We start from the raw sequence: 21518 nt of genomic DNA, 5'->3' as shown, positions 1-21518 counted from the left end.
AGTCTTGCCAAACCTGTCTAAACTGGCATCACTTATGAAAATGAATGACCTGGCTACTAAGAAGTTACTAATTGTATTGCTGTGCACAAATTGGCTGCCTTGTTTGCCTACAAATAAACAATCACTATACCGTAAAACAATGTGAAGCACTTTGAGACACTTTGTTGATGTGATGAAGAGCTATATCAATTGCAAGGATTATTACTATTATTACCACTAATAATTGCAGCCCATTTAAGATCAACACTATTTGGACAAAGTTTAATTACAGATAAAACACACATGAAGGGGGTAAATGGCCTCTTTCTGTGGTTATTTCTAGGAAGCCGAGAGAGCGAACTGATATTAGAATGAATTATGTTATAAAAATAAAAAAGTCTGGCAGCTCTTGCTATGTTTTTTTTCTTGTGCTTGTTTAATTACGCTGTCTTCAACAGAACATTTGAATAGTGTAGATAAAGTTTCTTTTTCAGCACTGGTTGTGAGACACAGGACAAGAAGCCATATTAGAACTTATCAGTTGCAAATCTTCAGCATGGAAATTGTCTCTGTGGCAGTAGTGGAGAATGGGATTAATGATGTGCGTGTGTGTTTATTTAATTATCTATTCGTTTTCATGTTGGTGAAGAGTTTTGCAAAAATGATAAGCAAATAGTGACCCTGCATTTCTGTAACCATACAATACAAAATTACATTTGTAAAGTGCCTTTCACGTCGGGAGGATACCGCAAGGCGCAGGGAGGAGGGGGGTTGGGATCAGGGAGGTGCAAGGCAGGAGGGTGGCCGAAGGCACGGTCAAAGAGAAGAGTCTTGAGGCCTACCTTGAACGAGGCAAGGGAGGGAGCGAGGTGGAGGGAATGTGGGATGGAATTCCAGAGGATGGGGGCAGAGAGGCTGAAGGCCCGACTGCCAATGTTGGGACAGGCCAGGCGGAGGACATGGAGCAGGCCAGTGCCTGCTGAGCAGAGGGAGGGAACATGTTGATAAGGGTTTAGCAGGTTGGAGAGGTAGGAGGGGGCAAGGCCATGGAGGACCTTGAAGGTGAGGACGAGAATTTTGAACTCGATCCTCTGAGGGATAGGGAGCCAATGGAACCGGTGGGGGTGGGTGTGATGAGGTCACGAAGCCTGGTGTGGGAGAGGACATGAGCTGCAGAGTTCTGGATGATCTGCAGCTGTTGGAAGGAAGAGTTGAGAAGGCCGACAAGCACGGCATTGGCATAGTTGAGCCTGGTTGTAATGAAGGCATGTATCAAGGTGGTCTGTGGAGTGAGGCAGTGGCGGAGTCGGGCAATGTTGCGGAGGTGGGAGAAGGCAAAGCGGATCATAATAATAATCTTTGCATTTGATATAGCGCTTTTCACATTTTTATTATTATTATTATTAGGAGAGCGGAGTAAGGAAACTTGCCCAAGGTTTCACCCTGCTGGGAATCGAACTATCGTTTGCAAAGTGAGTGCTCTAACCACTGAGCTACAGGACTCCAAATCTTAGATGTCATTTTATGTAATAAAAACAGTAGTTTGTATTTCAAGCAAAATGTGAGTTGTCATATGGTACAGTTCAGAAATTATAACCTATTTATGTGTGTCTTTTCACACAACATTACAACATTTGCAACTTCCCATGGCATGGATGTGGGGGAGAAGGACAGTTGACGGTCGAACAAGACGCCTAGGTTTCTGACTGGTTTGGTGAGGTGGAGTGTGCATCCTTGGATGCTGATGCTGCCAGTGTCTGAGGTGCGGAGGCGCTGGCGCAAGCCAATCAGGAGAGTCTCTGTCTTGCTGACGTTCAACTGTAGAAAGTTGGATCTCATTCAGGACTTGATGTCTGTCAGGACATCAGTCGTCCTGGGGTCGAGGGTGGAGGCAGAGAGTTGGAGTTGGGTGTCATCCGTGTACATGTGGAAGTTGATCCCATGTCTGCAGATGATGTCACCAAGAAGGAGCAGGTACAGGTTGAAGTGGAGCCGGTGTGAGAGATAGGATCTGAACCATTCAAGGACACAACCTTGAAGGTTAACATGAGAGAGGCAGTGGAAGAGGATAGAGTGGTCCACAGTGTCAAAGGCAGCAGAGAGGTCAAGGAGGACCAGGAGACTGAGAGAGCCCTGGTCACAGATGTACAGAATGTCATTTGTCACCTTGACCAGGACTGTTTCCATGCTTTGGAAAATGGAAACCCGATTGGAGGGGTTCGTAAAGGGAGTGGCAGGAGAGGAAGGAGCGAAGCTATGAAGCAACAACTTTTTCAAGGACCTTGAAACGTAAAGGGAGATTGGAGATGGAGCGGTAGTAGTTAGTGAGCAGGGATGGGTTCAAGGAAGGTTTTTTTTACAATAGGGGTGATGACAGTTGTTTTTAGGGGTGTGGGAATGGTGCCAGTGGACAGGGACATGTTGATGCGGTCTGAGAGTAATGGGGTGAGGAGGTGGAGCTGGGAGGTAAAGAGATCGGTAGGAATGGGATCGAGGAAGCAGGTAGTGGGCTTCACGCAGGTTATAGTGGTGATGAGAGAGGAGGGAGAGACAGGTTCAAAGGTGGGGAGGGAGGGATGGGTAGAGGCCGGAGTGTGAAGGAGAGATGGGGAGGGTGTGGCGGTTGGGAGGGTGGAGGCAGCTGAACGGATCCCCTCGATTGTGGTCTCAAGGAAATCTCCTCATAGTTGCAGTTGGAGGAGAGGATGGACGAGGTGTGAGAGGTTGGATGGAGGAGCTCGTTTGCAGGAGAAGAGAAGCCTGGGGTTGTTCTTGGCCTCCCAGATTACCTTGGAATAGAAGGATGATTTAGTGTAGGCAAGGGCCTACTGGTAAGTTTTTATGTGGTCCAGGCAGATCTGCTGATGGACCGTTAAATCAGATTTGAGCCAGGTGTGTTCAGCAGCACACACCTGATCCTTAAATGAGTGGAGGTGGCTAGTGTACCAGGGTGAGATTCGTGAGTATTATATGGTTCGGGAGGTGAGTGGGGCATGGGCATCAAAAGTGGTGGAGAGGCAGTTGTGGAGAAGAGTGACCAAGGAGGATACGTCATTGCGGGAGGTAGGCCAGAGGGGGAGGAGTTCCAACGACTCCATGGCAGTGGAGAGGGAGTGGGGGGAGATCCTTTTCCAGGGGTGGTAGGAGAATGATGTGGGTTGGGTGGTGGTGGGAAGAGGGATAATGCCCTAAATGACTGTAATAAGTTTTGCAAGTGGTGTACTAAATCCTAAACAATACTGGAACCAGCTAAATTCTAAACAATACTGGAACCCGCACTGTGATGTGCTGGAAAGGGAAGCTATTCACTGAACTCTATATTCTCATCACTAAAGCAAAACCCCATAGAAATCTGACCTCACATCAAATTTTGTTAAGTGGTAAATGATCTCAAGAGGTCTCCACTGTATGTAAAGGATATTAACATTTGGATTCTACCTGCTTCCCATTTCATTTAAGTCTCACGTGGAGACAAATTTATACAGTGGTGTAGATACCAAGAGCACCACAAAACTCAACATCACAATTTAGAATATTTCAGGAATACTCATTAAAATAAATATCTGTCTATCCCAGTGATGGTGTGAGCTTGATAATTAATTTAATGCTAATTTATTAAAACATATTTTATCAAACCATAACACAGCCTGAACTAGAGCAAATAAATACAGCAAATACAGCAAATAAAAACTAAAAATTAATAATTGTTTTGTAAATACGCCAAACTGGCACAGTGAGGTTCATGAGCCTAACCAGATCAACGGCCTATTTATTGTTTGCCATTCGAATCAACTTACTTGTGCCATTTGTCTTTCAAGCTTTGACCGTGGCATATCCTCAAAGTAGCTGTCATTAAGTCGTCTTCTTGCATCCCCTTGCATTATTAAATGGGCAGAGGGGATATCCAGAGAACCACCAGTGTAAGTGCTTTGGCTAAGGGATGGGGAAAGCTGAGGAGGAGTGTTCCCAGAGTCCTGTTGCAGAAGAGCACAGCAAAGCATAAATTGACATTATGATTTAGGTTAATAAATCTGTAAGCAGATTTTCCCTCACAAATGTGGGGAGGAGTCTATTCTCAGTGACGTCTGACATCAGGAACATTCAAGGAAATCGATCCCCCCCACCTCTCATGCATTGGTGCTCCAGTTCACCATTACTATACAGATTATGTGTAATAGTTATGGAAACAAACTTCTAAAGTTTTTCAGTCAAATGAGAAGTGTTGGTGAGATCATATTTATTTTTATTTATCAAATTTCTTTCAAGCTTTGCTCCATTTTTACACTTTGTTGAAAAGCAGCTGCTCATTAAATGCAGAAGACCCAAGGGAAAGCTGCTGTTGTTGGATTGTACTGTCTGGTGGAGAATGGCTGCAGTTAACTCTCTAATGATGCTCTTTTTATGCAACTGAAGAAGCTTCACATTACTTCCAGCAGTGGAGAGATTCAGGGCAGGAGACCAACTGATCACACTAAGAACTTTACACACACACACACCCTGAAGAACTTTTTCGTAAAAAAAGGATTTATACTGCATCGATTCCATTCCTCAAGCCACTTCCTGACCTGGGCTTGGAACTGAATCACTATACTACACTTTTATTGTGAATATGCGGAAAATCAACATAAAGGTGTAATAAAAATGGAGGTATGGGACTGTATGTTGAGCCTGGAATATTTTGAACCTTGATCCTTGAACGTATTGAGTACATTCTGAACTGCATTTAACTAAAACTTACTTTTAAATAAAGTTCTTTGTGCTGAAAGGAAGACAAACAAATTGATCATTTATAATTTAATTTGCCTCTCCAGCACCAGCAGTAAGAAGGATACTCAGATCATGCTTATTTTAAACCTTAACTTTAATTACCGGTATTACAATAAAAGGTTTTTTTAAAAATTAGTGCAGACCACTGTTTTCCCATCATTTGTCAAAGCTAATTGGCCACTCGGTATACCATAATGGAGTGTAAAACTATTTTTTCTATACTCACATAGGTACAAATATTAATGTTACTTTTTTGTTCCATTGAATAATATGATTTAGTCATTTGCCCCTCTATAGAACAAGTAATGTGGTCACAATACATGAAAAGCACATAGTAGCACGTGGCATATCAGCCTTTATCTAATTTATTCAGAAGAAATATTCAGAAATCTGTTCAGAAAAAACAGTTTTGCCATTTTATCAATTGAATTATGAGACATCACTACACATCTGGATGAGGCTCATACAACATAAATTTTAATCAAAGAGGGAAAGGGAGGCATGCTACCCTCCTTCAATGACAGAAAATAATAAATTGGTCATCCCACTGTTTGTGGGACATTGCTGTGCGCAATTGGCTGCCGCATTTCACCCATAAATATGCAGTCAATTCACTTTACAGCATATTCTGTGAAGCGCTTTGGGACGTCTAGAAGATGTGAAAAGCACTATATCAAATGCAAGGATGATGATTATTATTATTATAAAATATCACTTAAACCCACATTTAATAAGTTTAAAGGGCTGGTGGGGCTGGTCTCAAAAATAACTGCATTTTTATTTACTCTCAACTATGAAGAATGATGCACCTTTCAGAGTCAGCTGCTGATGCCATTTGAGATGAGGTTCCGTCACAATGTTATTTTTGAGAGAAAATCACAAATGGCATTCAGCTGATTCTCATGCGCCACATTAGGTCTCATCTGGCCAAGATTATTTTATGCGCTGACGGAAAGGACTCTGTCTCAGATCCCTGCAAATAAGTCATTGATATTTGTCAGATTTGGCTTTGCGTTACATAAGAACATAAGAAATGCTAGACAAAAAAAGACCAGAGTCCATCTAGTTCACCTTCCAGCTTCCTGGCAGTTCCATGCATATATGTCCCGAACTACCTATATCCCATAATGTTATTTCCTAAAAGAAAACTATCTAATCTGTATTTGAAGGAATCATCATTTCCTACTTCAACCATCTCCCTAGTTCCACAGGTTGACTGTTCATCATTGAAATAGATTTGTTCTGAATTTACCCTCCTTAAATTGCAGGTTGTGTCCTCTGGTTTTACTATTCTGGCCAAGTTGAAACAGCCTGTCATGATCTAAACTGTCTTTAGAATCTTAAAGGCAAAAATCATGTCTCCTCTCAATCTTCTCTTTTCTAGCGAGAACAAGCCCAATTTACTTAGTCGTTCCTCATAGTCCCACCATTCTCTCAATCATTCTGGTTGCCCTCCTCTATATCCTCTTGATTTCTCCTATATCCTTTTTGCAATGCGGCGACCAGAACTGTACACAGTACTCTAAGTACGGTCTCACCAATGAGTTATACATTATACACACACCTCTAGAAAAGCAGTAAGAAGAAACTATTTCCTTTAAAGCTTTTCCTTTTAAAAGCTCTGCATTTAACAAAGCAATTCCAGTGAAGCAGATACATGGGGAATTATATAAAACTTTGAAAAGGAGGTCTATTAAAATTATGGGACAGCATGAGATAGGATTAGATTTAGTAAAAACACGAGTGGAGGCTTGACGGACCAAATGGCCTGTTTTCGTATTACAATACAATACTTTCTATGAATTTGTGTCTTAGAGACCTACAATATACAGTATTCATTTTCTGTTGGGAGTGGCCATTATGCAGCAGAGAAAGGAGAGGCAAAGTAAATTGCAACGGAAGAACGCTAACTGCCAAGGAACCTTCATTTATGAATAATCGCAGGATTTGATAATTAAATTTGGTAATTTTTTTCTCTGTGGTATGTATATACAGGTTGCATCATTTCACAAAACAGGGTGGAAGGCACTGTCTCGTCTGGTGTTGGCTCAAAGCTAACCAGAATATTTGGAAACAAAAGGATCAGCACAGCAAAGCTGTATCCTGCAATTCTGGCAGGTAATAGAAAGGTATATTATCCAGCTATATGTAGAGTAAGGTAACTTACTTTCCAAGGTCTATTTTCTGGCTTTCTTATAAGGCGTGTGCTCCGTGGATCTGTGAGTGTTGTCTAGTTTCCCGCACAATAAAAATGGCTGATTTTGGGGTTGTTAAGCTGTCTGCGGATATTTTCAGGATATCCTGTATGTACAGGAAGTGCTTAAATGATCCACAACGCGCAGGAAATAGCGGGTGATCGGATGATATAAAAGTCGTTTTTTTTGCACAGAAAGTGGAGTTAGTTGTGGCTATTTTTCAGGAAATGGTGTCAGCCATGTATGTATATTACACGCACAGCTCATTGAATGACTGATTTTGTGCTCATTATATGTTTGGATTTAGGACCAGTGTGTTATAATGGGCTCTTTGCTACCATCAATATTTAGGGAAAAAATCCTTATGACTTAATGAAGTGATACAAAAACTGTTTTTTCCACCATGTTGTATACATTGCTGTACACTTGATTATTCACAACTGTATGTTGCTTTTTGTTACTTGATAATCGTCATTCCAAATTAAATTACTTAGAAACCATGTTGCCACTTGAAAGGATACTGTTTTCCTTTCTTGAGTAGAAACAGGGAAATATCTCTGCCAATACCTAAGAGATTTACGATCAAATACTTTGAAAACATCAACCGCCAACCCCTAAACCTGTCCATGCATCTCTGACAATTGAGACTAAAGTATTGCTTTCAAATAACCATTCAAAAGCACGAGGAAGGTCAGACACTGGCTGGGATTTTAATGTTGGAGCTATAGCCATCCATTACATCTGCAAAGATGATTTATTTGTATCAACTGGTTCACTTCTCTATGTAGGAAATAAACTGAGTAAAGAATTCCTTTAAAAGCATGCATCCCATTAAGCATTTTTTTCCTCCCCTACTCTCAATGATTGGATAGGATGAGGATGAAGAACAAATAATTATAAATTTTTGGAGTGATTTGAAAATAGAAATTCTCCTTCCCCCCAAAAAGGAATGCTGAAAAAGAGTGGGTGCTGAAGGCTTCAACTGTGAAGGATTAATGTGCTGCAGATCAAAACTAAGGTAAACTCAGTAACTACTTGAATCTCAGCACAGTAGCTGAAAGACTTTGACATTTGAGGTAAATAGAGTTTTCCTTTCAATGAGAATAATCTTGATTTTTTATTCTTCAACATCCACAAAAACACTTGATGGATTTTTTTCTCAGGCTGTGTTTGAACAAAAGGTCAAATAATAAAAATCCAAAATGAGTTTTTCCACATCTTAATTTCACAGTGCTGCTCAGAGAACCTTCAGGGAATATTCTCCACACACAAAACAAAGAATCCTGGTTGCAGTCATGGAACGTGAAAGATTACTGAGGCAAGGAGACAATAATGATATATGGTAGCACTGATGATTGGTTTGAGATACATTAATTAATATCTGAACATGCTGGATTCATGCAGATAGCAGGGCTAATTGAACACTGCAGGAACACAACTTACCCTCAGAGTGATGGTTCGAGGGGGCTTCTGAGGTGGCTCGTCGTGGAGTCTGTCTCCCAGTGATGCTAAGATTCGCTTTCTGTGACCCAACAGGTTAATTTTCAGCACCTGAAAGATTCAGTGTTGCACATTAGAAAAATCCTTGTGGACTGAAGGAATGAAACAAACCCTCAGAACTGGTAAATGACTTTGTGATGAGAAGCAATTGTAGCAATGCTTTTCTGTGCTAACATAGAATCATAACTAGATACGTTAGTGAACATGAAACCTAAACCTCTTGCCTACTGCTTACAGATTTAAAATGGCAATCTCTGCATACAGTCGAGTCCAAGCCTCCTCTTCACAGCTCACTAGTGTTTCTATTTGAAAATGCCACGAAGCATCCCCCAAATGATGATTTAATTCCTTCACTACTTTGGCTGCTCTGCAAGACAGGTGAAGAAGCTTGGCACTTTTTCATGTACATCACAGGAAGCCTGTGTCAGATAGGTACTGCTGAATGAATTACCACATTCTGTATTCATCCATTTTTTAATTATACAGTTGACAGCATTCAACTCATTAAATAATCGGAGGACTGGAACCGGGCAAGGAACACTTACATGTTACAAAAACAATTAAAAACAATCATTCCTTATTTTGACACCATTTAAATTGAGCAGTGTGCTTTAAGAATACAAAAAACAAATGCCCACACTACGGGGAAACATCCAAGGCAAGTCAAGAGGATCCTGCCCCTATTTGGCTTTTAATGTAACATCATCATTGCACAGTTACCACATTAAATTTCCTCAAATATATTTTACAACTGTCATTAGTCTTTAGGTTCAACGCAAATATCCGAGCCACACTCGGAGCTTAGCTGATTCTATGAGCCTATGGATTTTCTAACTGTGATTGTTCTGCCCCACTTTAAGACACGCTTTGTGGTTTGTAACTTACCCAGTGCCTTGAAGACCATTTTTATAGATTCCTGTATGGGTTGTACATGTGTTGAGTCAACCGTTATCCCTGCTTACCTTGATTTGTGCTAGCTACTAATCAGATGAGGACATTTACACTCAAATTAAATAGGTCACTCTTTGGTTCTTGCTACAATTAAATACAGCTCATACATGTGTTCCTTTACATTTTTTCCTTTATCTCGTTAAAATGCATCTCCTAACATTAACTGACAGAATCACAGTCAAAATCCAGCGCTCATTTGCAAGCTGATTTTCTATTGAATCTATATTTGCATAATATTTCTATCAGACAGGTCCCTCATTAAATAGCTTACTCAGAATCTCACACAGTGCAATTGAAATTGTTTTCGTTTGAGACTGCACAAAAGGTAAGTGAAACCGAGTCTTTTATTTTGTTCAGATTAAAGCTTTTCAGATTTGTCACTAAGAAATGCTGTTATCTATACTGACAATCTTAGGCTGAAAACACCGACTTATAGCTGGCCACATACTGACAACATAGTCAGTATTGAAAGCGTTGTTCGATATCAAGAAAAATTAAGAACAATGTTGGACACACTCACATGTTCTAACATTTAGTGAATAATGACCCTTGAACATCGAAATTAATGCAAGGATAATTCATACACTTGCAGAATTTGGAGTTCTGACTTCAAAAACATTTTTGACACTCACAAAATAAATAATGATAATAATCCTCACATTTGATATAGCACCTTATCATGTTGTTGAGACATCTCAAAGCAATTCAGAGAACATATTGTAAAAGTGAATTGACTGTATGTTGTGGGCGAAATGCGGTTTCAAAATATATGCCCACAAAATATAGTCAATAGAAACTGTTACATGATTCAGCGATGATACAGATTTGTGGTACTGAAAATTCAGCACCAATCACTTGTCAAGTTTCGTTCATCAGAAAAGTTAATTTGAAATAGAAAAATGAGTATCAGAAGTTATTCACTTCTTGTTGGTAATTCTGATTCCTATCTCTGATGTTTGTGTTATACATCTATGCCCAATTTATTCTGGAGTAGACTTGACTGCACCACAATATTTTTGAATATTATAGAACAAACATGTTTGTGCTAGGGGAATGGGTGCATTGGTGGCTGTTGGACAGACTGTCCAACAATCTCATATGCCTGGGAATTGAAATCTGAATTTTAGTAGCACAGATCCCCCTCCTCCCTTTAATGAACTTGTACATGTGTTGGGATCAACCTACATGGCTGACAAATCTGGAATTACAGTACACCAATAATACGGTTAATTTATAAAACATTTGTAAAAATTATATCCATGCATATATTATATTATATCCATATTGAACTTCGGTTTTTGATCTGACTTGTCATTCTAGCTGACATGGAAAGCTTAAAAAGTAGTGCAATTTAACACAGCCCTTAGCGTCTTGAAGTACACTGACACACTGCCCAAATGAGGCTTCACTTTGCCCTTGTGTCTTTGAGTGCATTGTTTCACAGGAAATATGATAAGATTATTTTAAAGGAGTTGACAGACTGCAAATGTCCCAGATTATGTTTCCAATGCTCATCATGTTTAAGATGTTCATCAGTTCTACAAATAATACGACTGTTAACAGGGGAAAAGACCTCAGTGACGTCTCAGGACCGGATCCAGAATGATGTGAGCACAGGAATAAAAATAATAGAACACGTTACAAAAAAGGAAAAGGGCAGAGTAGCTAAAATAAATTACTTCACATAATGATTAAACCTGGTTGTCAGAATCCTTTTGAGCTAAAAGAACTTCTAGATACACACTATGGTCTATATTGCTCTACAAATTCTGTATGCATAAGGCGGGAATGGGAACCCCAGTTTTAATTGATCTTTGAAGTGAACCTTTACTGGGAGATTATTACACCACCTCCCTCCCATGTTCATAGGGAGCCATTGATGCAAAGGTGATCAAATGTTTACTGCATACAGTTACACTGTGTGACTTTATATTCTCCTTTGGAAAAATGTTTTAAAATAAAAATAGCACTTCAGTAGAATGCAGAGTTATTAATGTTCATCTTACAGCATACTTTTCATGGCAATTTACAATAATAATGATTGTGCCTGTTTTACCTTTTGTTGGATCAGGTAGATCTTATAATCCAATTGTCCATCTTTTCTCCATAAACCCTTAATACCCTTATTTCCAAAGTCCCCATCTAGCTCCCTTTTAAGTATCCAATTTGAGAGAGGCACCTTTCATTTCACCAGTCTGAGCTGGATTAAACCAAATTGGCTGTCGTGTTCGCCTTCAAAATTATCGTCACTACACATTATAGTGAATCCTACAAAGCGCTTTGAAATGGCTTCCCAAAGTGAAGGGTGGTATATGAAATACAAGTATTATTTATTGATAGATAATTATAACTGAGTACTGTGTCAAATTTTTCATTTACTATATTATTCCTGTAGTTGTACAGTGACTTCTGAGATCTTAAAGTCTGGGGAAATTAGGAGTCACATCCATCATTCCAATGTTTGAAGTAATTAAATTTCTGTCAATCTAATTTACTGCAAGGTTTCACTTTATTCTGAGACAATGTAACCTTAAATCTAACTGAATAAAATCGAGCTCATCTTCCAATGCACGCGCATACCAAAGACGATTAGCATTCAGAAGAAAGAGAACTACAACATCCGTGACAGGCTTTATACTAAAATATTGACAGAGGTATTAAAATCTTATGCCATTTCAGGTCATTTTGCACATACATGCCCCCAAAAATCACCTTCCAGTTTTATGTATATATCAAATATAGTTTTCATTTTCAGGATATCTAACTGTAAACTACTTTTTTGACAATTATAGGATTACTGACATTCTCATTTTACTTTGGTTAGAATCATACTGCTCAAATCTGAATGGCAGTGGTGGCTACCCATGCCCTTAGCATAACAGAAGCTGCCCCACAACAATAACAAATTGCAATTATATAGAAAACCTTTCAAGTCTGGATGACGTCCCAAGATGCTGGACAGTCAAGGATTGCAATTCGGCTGGAAATTGGAATCAAGAAGAGTGGAAAACAATAGGGATGGGAGGAGAACCAATAGCACAGTTAACATTTAGTGTGGTTTCACCTATGCCAAGGAGTACATGATGTCTATTCCAAGGGTAGGTAACAGTTATTATCAACTCACTGCATGGCAGTAACCACTCTGTACTCTGTATGACTGTACATTTTGCACTGATATAGCATCTTTCACACAGCGAAACATCTCAAGATGCTTTACAGGGACAGTGAGGATCACCAAGCTAGGGAGAAAGGGGGGAGTTTGGAGGAAGGTGACCAAAGAACACGATCAGAGAAATGGAATTTCAGGTGCATAGTGGAGGAGATTTGGGAGAGAATTCTGCAGAGCAAAGGCATACAATGCCATTCTAGCATAGAGTGAGGACCAAAGTTGGGATTCTTCCTGATCCGTGTGCCACAATATTGACACACACACAGGATTTACACACTAAGCCATTGCATACACTTATGGTGCTGTTTTTAACAACTGCATCACAAAATGAGGTAGGGTTACACAAAAACATAACTTCAAGTAAGCTTTCCAGGTAGCATCATTGTTCATTCAAACACTTTCTATTTTAGAAACTATCCGTTATAGTCATTCAAACAACAACAAGAAGTTGCTTTTATAACATCTCAGATAGGTTCGCGGTGGCTGGGCTCAAGGAGGAAGGCACAGCCAAATAGGTGGGTTTCAAGGTGGGATTTAAAAATAGTTAGAAAGGGGTGAGGCACAGGATAGACAGAGAGAGTTCCAGAGGTTGGGGGCATAATAATAATAAAAAATAACTGATTGTATGTAATGACTGAGGTCTCGGCCACCGACGGAGGCGCAGATGGATCAGCACATCCACAGCCGGCCTGTGTTAGCTGAGCAGAGGAGTGAGGTACGAGTAAATCAGAGGTTGAAATTGCCTTTAATGAGACAAGGCTGAGGTTTTATCATCAATGTCTATTTAGTACTTAAGAAGTCAGTTTGATTTCAATAACAAATTAATTTGCTTTTACATCTTGGAAAACGAGACTTGCAATAGTAATTATTTTGGAGGACACACAATATTCAGGAAGCAGGCAGACATTCATTTCATTGCATAATTAATAATACAGCAATTAGATGATTTGGGCCTGATTGGGCTCTTGCCTCAGTAAAGCTTAACTTCAGAATACTGATTGCTGTACAGCAACTGATTTATATTTGTATGGAAAATGGTATAATTATTTGTTTTTGCCATGTAATAGAAGACTCTTAATAAACTACAAATCCATTTTTTGATTAACATGTTGAACAGTTGCTGGGTCTGAGCTTGCTTCAAGCCTCTAATGCAACCACCAGCGGTGTATAAAATTATCAGCTCAAGCTGAGATTGTGTTACAGTCTCTTAGACACCATCTAAGGCAACAGTATTATTTGCAATAAATGTTCAGCTTTGTTTAACGTTTTGCTGCCACCACTATCACAGCAATTAGCCCTAAGCACATGCGGTGAGGTATGACCAAAGAACTGATGAGGGGGAGACGTAGAATATATATTTTTGACTGTCAGATAATACAACCGCACCTCATTGAGATTTAAATAATCTAATGGAATTTACCAGTCTTCAATAGAATTAATTACTGCTGTTTGCATGTATTTTTTCTCGTGTTCATTTGGCTCTTGTTCTTGGGCTGATCAGTGACTTCCTCTCCAAAGCAAACCATCACCTTTGTGTACATCCAGGGAATTTATACCTTGTAAACTCTTTCTGATGAGTTTTGGTACACCTTTTCTCTTATAGTTTACTTATGCCTTCTTTAGGTTCACCCTAATATCCTCAAATGACTTCCCCTTCATCGGGGAAGGTGGAATGGCAGACTCTTGGCAGCTGTGAAAGCTGTCCCACGATCAGCTGACTGATGGTTGCTTTCTCCCTTAATATTCAATGTCCTGCTTATACACAGTGTTCGATGGTACAGCAAGTGCAAGATAGTTTACCTGACAGCTTTATCTGGGATTTAAACTCACAGCTCTTGTGTTGGGGGTCAAGTACTCAGCTAGTGGAGCTATTTACCTATAAAATACATAGTCACTACACTTTTCAGTATTCGCTGTAAAGCACTGTGAGACTCTCGTGATGTGAAAGACACTATATCAACTGTAAGGATTATTAGCATTCTATTATTATTTTTGAATTTAGTCACAACTCATTCATAAATAACCTAGAGGAATATTTGAAACTTTGCCACTGATTACAGGATACACTTTCAATCTCAATCATGAAAAACCACAAGATGAGCAATTTGCTGATTACAACTACTTTTTGCCAAAGATGCTTCAGAACTTGTCTGCGGCACAAGTGAGCATACAGTAGGAAACATCAAATGAATTAATGTGACTCAAAGGTTTACTTTTGCGTTTTAATGCATCTTTTATGAGTTAAATGCCATTGACCTCTGTCACAGTCACCTTGTTTTAATTAATGCTCTACGTTTTTCTAATGATATTTGCTGTAGATAGTCGGTGTATATAGAGTTGACAAGATCTGTGACCTGGGTGAATGTTGCAACAGAAAAGGCAGGAAAGGGTCACGTGAGTCCTAGAGCGGGAACCAAGTGATACATTAGAAGGGGAGGAGATTGGAAATGGAGGGAAAAGGTATCAAGTGATACATTGGAACAGTAAGGAGTTAGAAAAATAAAAAAGGGGGTTCGTTGAACTCGGGGTTGTTCTTTGCCTTTCGTGTCATCAAGGAGGTAGATACCTGACCTGAGAGCCTTGTCTACAGGTCAAGATTGCTTTTCCTTTGTCTACTAATTTTGGGTAAAGCTACTAGCATCATAGTTATGGTGTCAGGGTTTTTCTATTTCTTAATGTTGCGATCTGGCTGGGTCCAGGTCTGGCCTCCTCCTCGTCCCCCGAGTCCTCCACTCCACACTCGGCTGCCGTGCCTTCAGCCACTATGCCCCGAGGCTCTGGAACTCTCTTCCTCACTCCCTTCGTCTCGCTCCCTCCCTTCCCATTTTCAAGTCTCTGCTGAAGACCTTTCTTTTCGACCGCGCCTTTGGTCACCTTCCCCCCCCTCCCCCTGGCTCGGCCCCGGGATCCGTTACTGTAAAGCGCTCTGAGACGCCGTTCGGCATGGAGGGCGCTATATAAATCTAAGTTGTTGTTGATCGTTTCTCTTGTTCTGGACAGTGTAAGTGAGGCAGAGAGTTTTAAGGACCAATAAAACACCGTTGAGTTTTCTATACAGTGGACCTCAAGTCTCTGTTAAATTCAAGGAGGGAGGGAGGGAGAGACAAACTGTGGAAGTCAACTGTCTGGTAGTGAGAAGGACACTGATTGAAGCATCTCATTGTTGTGCAGTAAGGCATTGGGATTACCTGTCATATTAATTCTTATTTAGGGGAGTTTCACTCAGAGGAGCGAACTTGCATGTCACAGAGAAGGATCTAGTACACCTTTGCGCTTTGTCATAACGCAGGTATACATTTAGAGCTGAAAACCATCACACTTCTATTTTTCTGTCGTCACGTGCAGATTTATCATCAATTGATTTGTTTGATAGAACTGCTTGTAATGAGGCATTCTGTGTTTCTATTTACTTATATTACCAATTGTCCTTGCATTTGGTATGGCACCTTTCATGGCGGGAAGATGTCTCAAATTGCTTCACGCAATTTACAATAGAATGACTGTGTGTTTATAAGTGAACTTGGCAGCCCAAATGCACACAGCAACATGCTAGAAACGAATGACCAATTTTATTTGAGGGATGATTGGCTAGGACAATCCGGGAGAAAATCCCTTCTCTTTTCAGGTATTGTGATGGGATCTTTAAAATCCACCTGAAAAGCAGATGGACCTCAGTTTAGCATCTCATCCAAAGGACAGTACCTCTGACAATGGAACCGACCCCACCTCCCCAGAAAGCATTGGGTGTCAACCTGGACAAATTGAACCCACAACCCTCAGAGACGAGAAGCTATCAGCTGACAGGCTTTCAGGCAGCAATGTTTGGAAGTAAAACATTTTTTAACTTTCTAATATTAGGTGTTGCATTAAGTTTTCCATTGGTGGAAAGATCCTGAAGTTTTCTCTTCTTTCTTCTCAAGTCATTTATATAAAGAGAAAAAAAACTCTGCCAATACCTTTGAGTCTTTAATTGGGTCATTATAACTGGTTATTCGGATACATGAATAGAACATAACTTAGTTTTCTGTTAAACTTGTAAATATTCATGAGTACTCAAAACAAGGACAACTACTGCAAAATAATTACAAAATAATTCAGATTTTAATTACTGAGTTATTCAAACACATAATAGATTAAATTTCACCTTTAGCTTACCTAACTCAACAAGTTATTTTAAATGATTATTCCACTGAATTGCTGATGGAATATCCATAAGCTCTCTTTATATATAGACACTTCAATGCAAATGTGTCAGTGGTGGAAATTCTACCATGAACCTGACTCAATATCTTTCCTCAGATTTGTTCCTTGCTGCAAAATAATGCATCATCAGCCCTCCAAGTAAGGATGGTCAGGAGGTGTTATAATAGCTTTAGCTATAACATAGCAATGATTCTAGAAGAATCACTTCTGATCATTTAATACTGTGAAACCAATACTGTGAAAGCAGAGTCAAAACAGTAATTCTGAATTCTCCTGAACTCCATACAAAAACCCCTCTGCCTTATCCCCTTCCTCCTCACATTCAAAACCTGCCTTAAGACCTACCATTTCAGGTCTGCTTTCAGTCACCTGCCCTCCCCACCACCCGCAGCTCAAGCTCCCAATCAGCTTTGCAAAATTCTTTGAGATGTCCTCCCGACATGAAAACTGCTAAACAAATGATTTTTTTTATTTGAAAAGACACAACTGTATATTACACAAGCGTGTTACAATTAAACTTGTGAGCTACACTACTTATACAATGCTGAAAAACTCACAACTTTTGCTACATTTAAGGGATCTTTTTCTCTTTCTGTTATATAGACTTATAGCTTCAGTAAGGACAGTTACTTCTAAGGGCGTGGAGTGGCCCAGAAAAATTCCAGCTATGATGTCTGCTGAGACTAAGTAGCTCCATAAGATACAGCACAATATGGTACGATTGATTGTATTATATAAATTGATTAATATAAAGCTCAGTTTATACCAGTGTCTGGAGATGAAAATAAATCTTAACTTTTGTCAAAAGCAGTAAAAATAAAAATTATATTTTATTCATGTGCAAATATCACTCAATGTCCCACCATGTACTTCAACATCTGCCGCAATCGTGATCACCTGCAAGCAACACATTAACATCTTGACACCAATTTGAATGCTTCCTTACCTCAAAAATCTCTCACAGCACAAAACATTAAGTTGTCATTTCACTCTAAAGTTGACAGTGAAAAGGGCAAAAAAACTAGAGGCACGGGACCAACTCCAGCACAGCTCAGATACGCAAGATAACCAGCAGATGCTCAGTCATTATTTAAAGAGGAAATGACCAATTCTCTTCAACACTGGGGTCCAATTCACAGTATTTAAAGGGATTCCTTAAACCTGTTAAAAAAATACCACAAGGAATCTGATTCGGGCAACCAGGGTTTACTTTCACACAGACTGGGAATTCTGCTTTGATAAGATCTACTTCTGGAGTAAAGTTCCCTTGGGCCAATGAGAATTCTAACAGCTTATCATGGAACTCTTATTAATAAATAGCTGAAATTAGACCCCACTAAAAATACAAGAAACTATTGTTTTATGCATTTAGTCTGTTAATGGACTGCTAATAAATGGAATATTGTACCTGTGATAAACAACGCATGAAAGGTTGGCTTTGCATACCCATGATGCAAACTGAGTTGTGAACTGCTACACTGCATTATTCACTGATCACTCCATCGACAATTTTAAATTCACTGCCACAGAAAAGTAAAATAAAGTCATCAGAGGTTGTGAATTATGGCTAACTGATACACTCATTTTCAAGGTCATTTTCAAAAGCATCGTCATGGGGAAAAGAAACTGCTTATTCTGAAAAAGAACAAGGGCAACATCCAGGTACAATATGCTTATTTTTTCTAACAACACAACATTTGAACTTGGGCAATATGATTTTATTTCCCCTCCTTTATTTGATCTCCTTTTCCTTCTCCTTTCCTGAAAGCAAAATAAAAAACAAATAACAATCTGGTCACTCAATCCACAACTGTTTGTGGGACACTGCTATGCGCAATTGGCTGCCGTGTTTTGCCCACAAATATACAGTCAATTCACTTTACAGTCTTTTCTGTGAAGTGCTTTGAGACATCTAGAAGACATGAAAAGCGCTATATCAAATTCAAGGATTAATATTATTATTACATTATATAAAGCATAAACTCGTACTGATGCCCTCTTCCACAGCCACTGGCAGCCATCCAATAACTTGCTCAAGTGGCCATTCTTCATGCGTGTGCCTAGACAATGTGTGTTGGCAAGCTATTTGACAGTGGGAAGCATCGTAGAAAAGCTCATTCCTGCTCTCACCAGATGTCCACACAAGCACATTTTGCAGCAGGGGCCATCAAACAGCAATCAGAAGCAGTAACCCAAGCGGATTATTTTCTACTGCTGAGCAGAAATGCTGTGGCCTTACGATAACGAAAGTGGTCTTATTACAACTGCCATGGTTGTTTATCAGCAAATTCAGAAAGACAAGGATTCAAACATATATAATATAACATTCTATATAATAATATTAATAATCCTTGCATTTTATATAGCGCTTTTCACGTCGGGAGGACTAATCTAATCTAATTCTAATCTACAAAAGGTCTGTGATTCTGCACATTACCAAGTGCATTTATCCTTTCAGCTATTAGGGGAGTTTCTGTGCGATCTTCAAACAGCAGCTTCTAGTCAATTTCTTTTGGGGTCAACCATGTGTCTGACACATGCGGAAAACCATCACCATACTTAAGAGTATCCAAACCAAACTGAGAATTCTATGCATTCCACCTACACCTGGAAATCCCAGAAATAGATTGTTGGAATAGAATGCGCACTCTGTCCCTGGAGGGACACACACTGCTTACCTAATTCTGCATTCTGTACAGAGACAGCACTCGTGAAGGTCGCAAACGATATCCTATCTATCTGTGACCAGGGCTCCCTCTGCCTCCTTGACCTCCTGGACCTCTCTGCCGTGTTCGACACTGTGGATCACGCCATCTTCCTCCACCGCCTCTTCTCCATTATCCACCTCAGTAGGACTGCACTCACTTGATTCGAGTCCTACCTTACAAACCACCAGCACTACATTTCTGCAAATGGCTTTTCTTCGCGCTTCCTTCCGGTCACCTGTGGGGTACCCCAAGAAACCATCCTTGGCCCCTTTCTCTTCCTCATCTATATGCTCCCTCTCGGTGATGTCATCCGCAGACAAGGGGTTAACTTCCACATGTATGCGGATGACACTCAACTCTACTTTTCCACCTCCAGCTGCGACCCCCAGTCCCCTGATGTTCTGTCAGCTTGTCTGTCAGACATCAAGAGCTGGATGATCGCAAATTTCCTGTAGTTAAACGTCAACAAGACGGAAGCCATACTCTTTGGCTCCAACTGATGTCTTCTGTCCCACTGATCTGACCTCCTCAGCCTACCCGACCTGTCTTTAAAACTCTGTGAACCTGTGCGCAACTTAGGCCTCAGATATCCCCAGTTATCCTTCCTCACCCAAATCCAGTCCCTGACCAGCACCGCTTTCTTCCACCTCCACCACATTGCCCGTCTCCAACAATACCTCACCCCAAAAGCTGCCGAAACCCTTGTCCATGCCTTTGTCACCTCTCGGCTGGACTACTCTAACGCCCCCTCGCCGGTCTACCCTCCTCCACTATTCACAGAATCCAGCTCATTCAAAACTCCGTCACCCACATTCTCACCTGCATCAAACTACATGCCCTAATTACTCCAGTCCTTGCCAATCTTCACTGGCTCCCTGCCACAGAGAGGATTGACTTCAACATACTCACTCTAGTATTTAAATCCCTCCATTCCTTAGCACCCCCCATCTCTCTAACCTCCTCTCTCCCCCCAGCAGTACTCGCTGCCTCCTCTCTACTGGGTCCCGCCTCCTCCATGTCCCCCGAATCTTCTGCTCCATCACTGGCAGCCACGCCTGAAGACCTTCCTTTTCGATTGCGCCTACGGTCACCTTACTCCCCCTGGCTAGGCCTCGGGCTCCACGATTGTTAAGTGCTCTGAGACACAGCCTGGCATGGAGGGCGCTATAAAAATACAAGTTATTGTTGTATTAGGTGTAGGTTGGCCAGAGCCAAGGCTTGGGGACCCCAGAGTATGCATTGGGGTACTGCTAGAGACTAACCAGCTAAAACCGCAAAGCTTGCCATTGATATTGCTGTCTGGCAAGCTTTCCCGCTGCTTTTCCAGCTAGAATCCCCAACTCGTTAGAGTATGCTTGCAGGGTTAACAGGAGCTCAGGAGGATGACTCCCTGCCCCCAGTGACTGGTCTGCCCTTCCAACTCCTGTCGAAGCGCCGGGGCTGGCTGTGCTGTCATCAGCAGTTCCCAAGAATACCTCAAGCCCACCTGGCTCAGGAACCAGACTACCAAGCCTGCCACTAGCTCGATTCCAACATTATGTTGCCAAGCATTTCACTTTGGAGACAGTTCAACTCCAAGGAGACCCCGCTTAAGCTTCAAGTCAAAAACTATATAAATTACAGGCAGTTGCCACCTGCCCTTGTATTCCAGTTATAATGAAGGATCACTCCTAAATTATTAACCTATCTTTTACTTTCAGATGGAGATTGAAATGTCATGAGTTTCTAGCTTTTTTTTAACATCATGGTGTATAAACTTTTAGTGTAGTGTGCTGAAGATATGCCTCCCTAAGTTGTCCTTTCATTTAACTGCTGCAAATGATTCAATATTGGACAGACTGCTTCAAACTAGCCCACCATCTTCTTGGGTGCTGACGGATATCATTATAAAAAGTAATACTGTACTAGGCAGCTCTCTGGAGTTATGAGACCCTCCTACAAGCATGCAATCTCAGTCAGGTGTCAGGACAATGAATATAATACTTCATCAATGGCAACAACTTTCAGACTATTTTTATTGACATGAAGGGCCCTGAGGAGTGGGAA

At 40.5% G+C, this 21518-nt stretch overlaps 1 protein-coding gene across 18 annotated transcripts in view; it reads right to left on the bottom strand.

Annotated features, from left to right (window-relative positions):
- Positions 1-21518, bottom strand: part of anks1b (ankyrin repeat and sterile alpha motif domain containing 1B) — a 455240-nt gene that overhangs the window by 23279 nt on the left and 410443 nt on the right. For all 18 annotated transcript variants that reach the window (XM_007907724.2, XM_007907725.2, XM_007907728.2 and 15 more), the window contains 2 exons: positions 8385-8492; positions 3777-3953 (listed from right to left, as the gene is read on the bottom strand). In XM_007907724.2, coding sequence (XP_007905915.1) covers positions 3777-3953; positions 8385-8492 — 285 coding nt within the window. The remainder of the gene's footprint in view (positions 1-3776; positions 3954-8384; positions 8493-21518) is intronic.

The sequence above is a fragment of the Callorhinchus milii genome, unplaced genomic scaffold (genome assembly GCF_018977255.1).
Source record: "Callorhinchus milii isolate IMCB2004 unplaced genomic scaffold, IMCB_Cmil_1.0 Scaffold5, whole genome shotgun sequence".
NCBI lineage: Eukaryota > Metazoa > Chordata > Chondrichthyes > Chimaeriformes > Callorhinchidae > Callorhinchus > Callorhinchus milii.
Note: the sequence above shows the minus strand (reverse complement) of the source record. Positions and strands in the feature narration are given on the sequence as shown.